This window comes from Pelophylax lessonae (assembly GCF_965119305.1).
Source record: "Pelophylax lessonae genome assembly, chromosome: 9".
NCBI classification, from domain to species: domain Eukaryota; kingdom Metazoa; phylum Chordata; class Amphibia; order Anura; family Ranidae; genus Pelophylax; species Pelophylax lessonae.
In genome coordinates, this window is record NC_138776.1 from 137114445 (window position 1) to 137125529 (window position 11085).

Sequence of the window (11085 nt, forward strand, 5' to 3'; positions counted from 1 at the left end):
GAGTACGGCCATGTACAGTCATTCACATGTGAGGCAGTCTATATGGACCACCTGCGGCTCATCGGGCACAGGAAAATGCCCACATTTTTTCGGCCTCTTAATATCTGTGTGCAAGAGGCCATATAGTTATACTCCATTGAAAAAATAAAAAATTAAACCCTGAAATGCAAACGGGAAGCATAGATAACCTGCTCAGTACCTCAGTGTTTCATCCAAGCATTGCTGTAGTGGTACCTGGCCACTCTGCTCCCTTCTTTCAATAATATGGTGATCCAAGAATCCTACTTTTGATGTAGGAGATCTATTCTCAAATCAACCCACTATAGACCTGTTGCAGACATAAACAGAAAATCTAAACAACAAAAACAAAACGTTTCCCACCGCCATCTATAGGATTCAAACAGGACTTGGAAATACAAATTTAACTGGTGACCAGCTAAGTAGAGAGAGAAGAGATGACATATAACATGCTGCAGGACATACATTCCCAGTGACCCTGTAAAGAGCTACATGAGCGCACCTATGTAAATAATTTAACAGTTTAAGAGAATAGGTTGGGTGACTGCACTACTGAAGAGGAAAGACAATGATATAACCTGGTCTGTAGAAGACCATAGCTGAGAACTGTGCTCCCTCTGGATATTTAAAGGTTCTTATAGATACTCTTGCTTTAGGGAATAGCCCAACAGTACTCCTCTGTTAGACAGGAACATCAATAGTAAAACCTTCCAGCTTCAGAAAGTAAAAACCTTTTGTTATAGAACTGTCCTAGGAACCACAAGTAAAGGACTACCTGTTCTCTGGATGTTACAAGGATACTATAGGTACTGCTGGCCCAAATGTAGCAGTAATGATCTGTTAAAGAGAAGAGTCAGTGCTACAAACATTTAAAGCGTAACTCCACTTTTGTTGAGAAAAATCATTCCCCTCTGGGTGCACAATATACATTGCAAGGATTATAACAACCTTTGTGGCAGATTCCTATCTTTTGTTATTCTGAAGAAATCCCTGCGTGGATCTAATGGCAGTGGTTTCAAAATTATCAATCAGCGGAGACACCCGCAGAGCACTAATGAAAAAAGGTACTGAAATATATATTATATATATAATTCACACATGTAAAAAGGTCTAAAAGAGATATAAAAATATTGATTTTGCCTGAAACCTTCCCATTCTAGTCAATGATATACAGGGCCTTTGCACAAATCCAGCTCAGGGTCATATAATGCAGAATATTGTGACGCAATGCATGCCTTCATACATGATAGTACATTACTATTCTGAAAAGATGAGATGGTACTACTATCTGAAAACATTACTTATACCACTAAATAAAGAAGGATAAACATGTGAGTTGTTTGTGTTTGCTGAAATGGACCATGCTAAGGCTCCATGTACACGGGCCATTGTAAATGGCCGTTTAGGAGCAGTTGGGCATTTTTTTCCAGAAGCCCCTGAACCCACCTGCATGTTATCTTATCTGTCCATGTACACAGGGTCGTTTACAGTCATTTGCAGGCAGTTGAGTTCAGGGACGTTTTTTGGAACGCAATTATTTGCGTTCGAACGTGTGTTTCCCGGCGTTTCAAACACAAAAATGGGACAGAACGCGACCGAACGTGATGAAGTACGTTCAGCCACGTTACACGTTTTTTTTTCTTCCATTCAAAATCAATGGTTCCCTATGGGAGCCTATTGATTTGAATGGAAGTCGCACCGCAAGTCGGATCAGGATGATCCGACTTGCGGTGCGACTTGCGCTGTGAGAATTTTGAGGGGGAACTCCACGCCAAAAATGGGAAAAAAAATGCGTGGGGGTCCCCCCCCAGGTTCCAAACCAGGCCCTTCGGGTCTGGTATGGAATTTGAGGGTAGCCCCACGCTGCAAAATCGGCGTGGGGTCCCCCCCCAAAATCCATACCAGACCCTTATCCGAGCACGCAGCCTGGTAGGGCAGGAAGGGGGAGGGGACAAGCGAGCTCTGCACCCCCCACCTCAAAGCACCTTTCCCCCATGTTGATGGGGACAAGGGCCTCGTCCCCACAACCCTGGCCAGTGGTTGTGGGGGTCTGCGGGCAGGGGGCTCATCGGAATCTGGAAGCCCCCTTTAACAAGGGGGCCCCCCAGATCCCGGACCCCCTCCCTATGTGAATGGGTATGGGGTACACTGTACCCCTACCCATTCACCCCATAAAAGGCAGTGTATGTAAATAACGACAAGAGACGTTTTGGAAAGTTTATTAAAAATCTTCATCCGTACTTCTTCATCCGGACTTCTCCGCTCTGGTCTTTTTCCACTCCGCTCTTCTTGTCTTCTACTCTTTTGCTGTCCGCTCTTTTGCCCTCGGCTCTTCTTCTTCCTCCGGTCCTCCTCCGACGCTGTCCCCAGTGATTATGCCGGTCTCTGCAGCTTGTTATATAGCCATTGTGGGCGTAGTCGCCAGGTGACGTCATCAGGAGACCCCGCCCCCTCATGTCACAGATTATGTCATCTGTGGCATGAGGGGGCGGGGCCTCCCAATGACGTCATCGGAAGGACACGCCCCTAATGGCTATATAACAAGCTGCAGAGACTGGAGACCGGCATAATCACCGGGGACAGCGTCGGAGGAGGACCGGAGGAAGAAGAAGAGCCAAGGGCAAAAGAGCAGAAGAATTGACAGCAGAAGAGCGGACAGCAAAAGAGCAGAAGACAAGAAGAGTGGAGAGGGAGAAGACCAGAGTGGAGAAGTCCGGATGAAGATTTTTAATAAACTTTCCAAAACGTCTCTTGTCGTTATTTACATACACTGCCTTTTATGGGGTGAATGGGTAGGGGTACAGTGTACCCCATACCCATTCACATAGGGAGGGGGTCTGGGATCTGGGGGCCCCCTTGTTAAAGGGGGCTTCCAGATTCCGATGAGCCCCCTGCCCGCAGACCCCCACAACCACCGGCCAGGGTTGTGGGGATGAGGCCCTTGTCCCCATCAACATGGGGGCAAGGTGCTTTGAGGTGGGGGGTGCAGAGCTCCCCCTGCCCCAAAGCACCAGCACCCCCCCATGTTGAGGGCATGTGGCCTGGTATGGTCCAGGGGGGGGGGGGGCGCTCGCTCGTCCCCTCCCCCTTCCTGCCCTACCAGGCTGCGTGCTCGGATAAGGGTCTGGTATGGATTTTGGGGGGGACCCAATGCCATTTTTTCGGCGTGGGCCTACCCTCAAATTCCATACCAGACCCGAAGGGCCTGGTCTGGAACCTGGGGGGGACCCCCACGCAGTTTTTTTCCCATTTTTGGCGTGGAGTTCCCCCTTAAGATTCTCACAGCGCAAGTCACTACGCAAGTCGGGTCATCCTGATCCGACTTGCGGTGCGACTTCCATTCAAATCAATAGGCTCCCATAGGGAACCATTGATTTTGAATGGAGGCAGAAAAAACGCTGCTAAAAGCAACGTGGCCAAACGTGCAATAACGCCAATGGAAAAAGCTACTGAAAGCATGTTTAACAGCTGCTTTTTCCCGGCGTCAGAACTAGCTTTGCAGCACCTTTTTTCTAACGTCCCGTGTACATGGAGCCTAAGACAGGCAATCCATATTGGGCAGCAATCCAAAGAAAAGGATGAGGTGCTGGTGTTTGGATGGGGGACTAGCTTTCCCTGGGCATCATGTGAGCCTACTTCAACAAGCAAACCAGAGTTAACATTTCCTTAAATATTGTGAAAGTTTAAAGCAGTAAATAGAGCTGGAAAAGCTGGTATCCCACTGTTTATAATTAGGGGTTTGAGTTTTGATATGCTCAATCGTCCCAATAGCTCCAAAACCATGGCCTAAGAAGACAAGCTAAACTATGAGTTTGTTCACAGTAGGCTCAATTGCTAAGATAATTTGATACGAAATAGTGTCAGTCAGAAGACTCAGGTTTGGGGGATGTTGCTGAATCCATGAATCCATGTTTTAATCCTTCACCGTTCTGTAAAAGATCCTATATTTTCTTTATCAGTCGTTTTTTCAATCAGCATCAGCCTCAACCAGAGGCGTAACTAGCACCTTCAGGGCCCTGGTGCAAGAAACCAAGAAGGGCCCCCCGACCTCCGGTCCTCGGTCCTTCCCTCCAAGCCCAGAGCCCTTCCCACTGGTCCCAGGAACCTTTATGGTGTCGCAGTGGATCCCTTGCACATGTTGTGCAGCGGACCTCCTTCCTGCAGTCTTGGGCCCCGCCGTGGTGGTGGAAGGCCAGGGCCTAGTCGCAAGTGCCACCTTTGCAACCCTGGTAGTTCCGCCAGTGGTGTCAATGTCGACTGTGAATAGTGTCAGTCAGGAGAGCAGTGGATGTGGTCAGTAGAGCAGTGGACGTGGTCAGTAGAGCAGTGGACATGGTCAGTAGAGCAGTGGACATGGTCAGTAGAGCAGTGGACATGGTCAGTAGAGCAGTGGACATGGTCAGTAGAGCAGTGGACATGGTCAGTAGAGCAGTGGACATGGTCAGTATGGCATTGGACATGGTCAATATGGCAGTGGACATGGTCAATATGGCAGTGGACATGGTCAATATGGCAGTGGACATGGTCAATATGGCAGTGGACATGGTCAATATGGCAGTGGACATGGTCAGTAGAGCAGTGGACATGGTTAGTACAGCATTGGACATGGTCAGTATGGCAGTAGACGTTGTCAATATGGCAGTAAATCTGGTCAGTAGGGCAGTGGACATGGTCAATATGGCAGTGGACATGGTCATTAGGGCAGTGGACATGGTCAGTAGGGCAGTGGACATGGTCAGTAGGGCAGTGGACATGGTCAGTAGGGCAGTGGACATGGTCAGTATGGTAGTAGACATAGTCAGTAGGACAGTAGACATTGTCAGTAGGGCAGTGGACATGGTTAGTATGGCAGTGGAAAGGTCAGTATGGCAGTAGACATGGTGAGTAGGGCAGTAGACATGGTCAGTAGGGCAGTAGACATGGTCAGTATGGCAGTGGAAAGGTCACTATGGCAGAAGACATGGTCAGTAGGGCAGTAGACATAGTCAGTAGGGCAGTAGACATGGTCATTAGAGCAGTGGACGTGGTCAGTATGGCAGTGGACCTGGTCAGTATGGCAGTGGTTGGGGCCAGAAGTTTTAAATTTTTGTTATTTTGTTTTTTTATTATTTTTTACCATTTTATTTTACATTTTTATTTTTTTGTTTTTACAATTTTATTTTAATTTTTTTTTACAATTTTTTAGGAGCTCCATTTTTGGAGCTTTACTGAGATATCAGGGGGAGAGGGGATGCCGGTAGTGCTGTGGGGGAGTGGGGGATTTTGAGCTCCTCGTTCTCCACCAACATCCTCCCACTAAACTTGCCACACACAGTTACTGTACACCTTCTGTATTAGGGTGCCTCAATCTGGGTGAGGGAGCACAGGGGGCACCTTCAGAAGGGGGGGGGCGGTGTGATGGGGAGGGGGAGCGTGGAGGACAGTATGAGGGGGCAGTGTGATTTTAGGGGGTCAGTGAGTTGGGAGGGGCCAATGCGGCTGGAGGGTGGGGCAGTGTGACCGGAGAGAAGCAATGTGATGGGAAGGGAGCAGTGTGATGGGAGGGGGGGGGCAGTGAAGGGCAGTATGGGGGGGCAGTGTGACAGGAAGGGGCAGTATAGGGGGACAGCATGAAGGAGGGGGGCAGTGGAGGGCAGTATGGGGGGACAGCATGATGGGAGGGGGGCAGTGGAGGGCAGTATAGGGGACAGTGTGCCAGGGGGGCAGCATGATGGGAGGGGGATAGCATGGTGGGAGGGAGGCAGTGGAGGGCAGTATAGGGGGACAGTGTGCCAGGAGGAGGTAGTGGAGGGCAGTATAGGGGGACAGTGTGCCAGGAGGGGGCAGTGGAGGGCAGTGTGCCAGGTGGGGGCAGTATAGGGGGACAGTGTGCCAGGTGGGGGCAGTATAGGGGGACAGTGTGCCAGGTGGGGGCAGTATAGGGGGACAGTGTGTCAGGTGGGGGCAGTATAGGGGGACAGTGTGTCAGGTGGGGGCAGTATAGGGGACAGTGTGCCAGGGGGGCAGCATGATGGGAGGGGGATAGCATGGTGGGAGGGAGGCAGTGAAGGGAAGTATAGGGGGACAGTGTGCCAGTATGGGGGGGGGCAGCATGATGGAAGGGGGACAGCATGATGGGAGGGGGGCAGTGGAGGGCAGTATAGGGGGACAGTGTGCCAGGAGGAGGTAGTGGAGGGCAGTATAGGGGGACAGTGTGCCAGGAGGGGGCAGTGGAGGGCAGTGTGCCAGGTGGGGGCAGTATAGGGGGACAGTGTGCCAGGTGGGGGCAGTATAGGGGGACAGTGTGCCAGGTGGGGGCAGTATAGGGGGACAGTGTGTCAGGTGGGGGCAGTATAGGGGGACAGTGTGTCAGGTGGGGGCAGTATAGGGGGACAGTGTGCCAGGTGGGGGCAGTATAGGGGGACAGTGTGCCAGGTGGGGGCAGTATGGGGGGACAGTGTGCCAGGTGGGGGCAGTATAGGGGGACAGTGTGCCAGGTGGGGGCAGTATGGGGGGACAGTGTGTCAGGTGGGGGACAGTATGGGGGGACAGTGTGTCAGGTGGGGGCAGTATAGGGGGACAGTGTGCCAGGTGGGGGCAGTATAGGGGGACAGTGTGTCAGGTGGGGGCAGTATGGGGGGACAGTGTGTCAGGTGGGGGCAGTATAGGGGGACAGTGTGCCAGGTGGGGGCAGTATGGGGGGACAGTGTGTCAGGTGGGGGCAGTATAGAGGGACAGTGTGCCAGGTGGGGACAGTGTGCCAGATGGGGGCAGTATAGGGGGACAGTGTGCCAGGTGGGGGCAGTATAGGGGGACAGTGTGCCAGGTGGGGGCAGTATAGGGGGACAGTGTGTCAGGTGGGGGCAGTATAGGGGGACAGTGTGCCAGGTGAGGGCAGTATAGGGGGACAGTGTGCCAGGTGGGGGCAGTATGGGGGACAGTGTGCCAGGTGGGGGCAGTATAGGGGGACAGTGTGCCAGGTGGGGGCAGTATAGGGGGACAGTGTGTCAGGTGGGGACAGTATGGGGGGACAGTGTGTCAGGTGGGGGACAGTGTGCCAGGTGGGGGCAGTATAGGGGGACAGTGTGTCAGGTGGGGGCAGTATGGGGGGGACAGTGTGTCAGGTGGGGGCAGTATGGGGGGGACAGTGTGGCAGGTGGGGGCAGTATAGGGGGGCAGTGTGTCAGGTGGGGGCAGTATGGGGGGGACAGTGTGTCAGGTGGGGGCAGTATGGGGGGACAGTGTGTCAGGTGGGGGCAGTATAGGGTGACAGTGTGTCAGGTGGGGGCAGTATAGGGGGACAGTGTGCCAGGTGGGGGCAGTATAGGGGGACAGTGTGTCAGGTGGGGGCAGTATGGGGGGGACAGTGTGTCAGGTGGGGGCAGTATAGGGGGACAGTGTGCCAGGTGGGGGCAGTATAGGGGGACAGTGTGTCAGGTGGGGGCAGTATGGGGGGACAGTGTGTCAGGTGGGGGCAGTATGGGGGGACAGTGTGTCAGGTGGGGGCAGTATGGGGGGACAGTGTGTCAGGTGGGGGCAGTATGGGGGGACAGTGTGTCAGATGGGGGCACAGTGTGCCAGGTGGGGGCAGTATAGGGGGACAGTGTGCCAGGTGGGGGCAGTATGGGGGGACAGTGTGCCAGGTGGGGGCAGTATAGGGGGAAAGTGTGTCAGGTGGGGGCAGTATGGGGGGACAGTGTGCCAGGTGGGGGCAGTATGGGGGGACAGTGTGTCAGGTGAGGGCAGTATAGGGGGACAGTGTGCCAGGTGGGGGCAGTATAGGGGAAAAGTGTGTCAGGTGGGGGCAGTATGGGGGGGGACAGTGTGTCAGGTGGGGGCAGTATGGGGGGACAGTGTGTCAGGTGGGGGCAGTATGGGGGGGACAGTGTGTCAGGTGGGGGCAGTATAGGGGGACAGTGTGCCAGGTGGGGGCAGTATAGGGGGACAGTGTGCCAGGTGGGGGCAGTATAGGGGGACAGTGTGCCAGGTAGGGGCAGTATGGGGGGACAGTGTGCCAGGTGGGGGCAGTATAGGGGGACAGTGTGCCAGGTGGGGGCAGTATGGGGGGACAGTGTGCCAGGTGGGGGCAGTATAGGGGGAAAGTGTGCCAGGTGGGGACAGTGTGCCAGATGGGGGCAGTATAGGGGGACAGTGTGCCAGGTGGGGGCAGTATAGGGGACAGTGTGCCAGGTGGGGGCAGTATAGGGGGACAGTGTGTCAGGTGGGGGCAGTATAGGGGGACAGTGTGTCAGGTGAGGGCAGTATAGGGGGACAGTGTGCCAGGTGGGGGCAGTATAGGGGGAAAGTGTGTCAGGTAGGGGCAGTATGGGGGGACAGTGTGCCAGGTGGGGGCAGTATGGGGGGACAGTGTGTCAGTTGGGGGCAGTATGGGGGGACAGTGTGTCAGGTGGGGGCAGTATGGGGGGACAGTGTGTCAGGTGGGGGCAGTATGGGGGGACAGTGTGTCAGGTGGGGGCAGGATAGGGGGAGCACTGCAGCATGATGGCAGAGGGGCAGTATGGGGCCGGGGGGGGGAGAAGAGTGATAGCACGACACCTGGAACTCGCTGGGCAGTGTGGGGCCTCGGGACGGGGAGAATTTCTCCTACCTTGCCCAGTGCTAGGAACAGCCATAAGTCAGTCAAGAAGTGGGAGCCGAAGTCGTGGGGCGGAGCTGGGAGGCGGTCACAGGTACGGATGAGTGCTTATCACCGGCGTCCACCCCTGCCTCCCTGCATCAGCCTCCTCTGTATATTGGAGGATCGGCAGGGCTGAGGGCGGTGCAGGCAGACACAGACTGCTTTTTAGAAGACTAAAACAGCCAGGCAGCCTTCTCTTAGCAACCGCCCGGCCACTGTAGACACCTCCCCCTCCCTCCCCGCGCAGTGCAGCACAACGATCGGGGAGGGCAGCCACAATAATAGCCACTAGCCAGAACAGTTAGGTGGACGGACGGGCCCCTCACGCCGCGGCCGCGGTAAGGGAACGGGGGCTGGCGGCCCCCCCCTCAGGTGGCGGAACTCCAGGGCCCGGTCGCAAGCGCAACCGCTGCGACCCTGATAGTTCCGCTACTGGCCTCAACAATTAAGAAAAGGGCTTATGATAATCCATTGGTTACTCCCTTCCTTTAAGGCTTGTACACACTTGACGAAAATCAGACGAAATACCCTCCGATTTTTCTCTCTCATGCTCAGCGGTCATAACTCTTTTTAGTTGACAGTGCATAATGTTCACAAAATTTCTTGTACGATTTTTTTTAGGACATTTGTACCTAGACTTCCGGGTCGTCAGCATCTTCAGATCATGCACGGTCTTTCGTATCCGTTTTTTTGCGGACGTACTGAATACACATTAAGCGAAAATTGGCCGTCTGAGGACAGACGATAAAAATTTTGGTGTTTGTCCTTCCGTTTTTTTTAGTTGATTATGTCGGAATCGGCTGCTGAAAGTTGTGTACACACTAGCCGAAAATCGTACGATCTTACCTCGGACGTAATTTTCGGCAGATTTTCTACTAGTGTGTACCCCACTTTAAACTCTTCCCACCTCCTTTATTTTCCTTATCACCTTCTCTCACTGGTTTGTCCTGCTCAATGTCCTCCTAGAACCCTACCATAGCAGCTATTTTCCCTCATAAATTGTTTCATCCCCTAATCCCTCAATCCTGGGATGGAATATCCCTAGGAATGTTACTTCTAGTTCACCTAACATATGTTAAAACAAACATATAATTATGTTTGCTGTAGGTCTTGTTAGGCTTTTCAGTATATTGATTTGACTAACATGGAGCTTCTCTATACATGTGTACTGACACCTGTAAAATGCTGAAAATCCATAAACATTATAGAAACAGAAGAAAATAATTTATGATAATCTAATAATCCAAAAACTGAAAAATTGTTGAATTCTCTCAGCACATGCATCAGACTTTAAAAAGCCACTGTTCACTATAGCGATGATTAGATGTTTAAAAAAGACAACACACACACGCAAAACAATGAAATGAAATCATCTTTTGTAAAAATCAGAACTAGATATTTTCCTGAGTTTTTGAGAATCTATTCAATTAAAAATAATCCAGGAAGAGAATATTCAAAAATACTTGGAAGTAAATGGCCTAAGAAATAGTATAAATTGCATCATTGTCTGCAGGAACTGCCACAAACAATCACTGACATGGTTTATAAATAGCAATGGGTTTGCTTTATATATCCTATATATTCTCTGGTATCTTACCTTTCATGGTTCCTTTTTTCATATGTGATTTGCTGTTCTCGCATAATTCCTGTCAGCATTAGAGTGTAAACCAGTGGCCTGTAATTCAGAGATGATTGTCTCTACTGTACATTTAAATGCCCTCTCCCCAGTCATACTTGTCCCTGCCTAAATTAGATTCATTTCTTGGTGATGTCATCCTGTCACTGGCTCCTTTATTATCAACTACAGCTTTTAGCAACCTGACATTGTTGTGACTTTGACATCGACCAGACATAAAAGCAACATGTGTAGGATGCTTTTAGCTAATGCAGCCGATGGCCCAGTATCTAGAATATGAGAATTGTCCGCAAGATAGATACAGATTAGCAGAACAAAGTAAACAGAAGAAAAGACTCACTGACAGTGTCAAAGGAATATTTTCATTAGCAAGTAGGAGATCAACATACAAAGCTCAGGTTTCAATGGACAGATTCCAAAATAGCTGGCAAGTCATCTGGATATTGACACCAGCAGTAGTACACGTTTCAAAAGTGTAAGAATGAACCCATGGCATTTACAATTTAAACTGCCGTCTGACTATCCGCATTTGAAACTTATTTTGAATCCAAGAAACATTTGCAGCCAACAATCCTTTGAATTACAACATATCTTTTTTTTATCAACCTTCTAGCTATAACACACAAGCAATTTTGTGGCAAGCACAGGATCAACCTCATTGGTGTTTTTGTTGCTAAAGCCCCGTACACACGTACCGAATGTCGGCCGAACGATCGGCCGTCTTTTGTCCGGTGCTGTCCTGTCGGTTGAAAAGTGCTAAAGACTGCACACGAATTTTGTCGGCCAACAACAGCCGACTGCAGAAGTGATATCA

At 51.3% G+C, this 11085-nt stretch overlaps 1 protein-coding gene across 1 annotated transcript in view; it reads right to left on the reverse strand.

Moving 5' to 3' along the window:
* LOC309563594 (sorbin and SH3 domain-containing protein 1-like) overlaps positions 1-10357 on the reverse strand; it is a 244310-nt gene extending 233953 nt beyond the window's left edge. The window contains exon 1 of the mRNA XM_082268071.1: positions 10233-10357. Coding sequence (XP_082124197.1) covers positions 10233-10291 — 59 coding nt within the window. The 5' untranslated portion in view covers positions 10292-10357. The remainder of the gene's footprint in view (positions 1-10232) is intronic.
* Between the last annotated feature and the right edge of the window lie 728 nt (positions 10358-11085).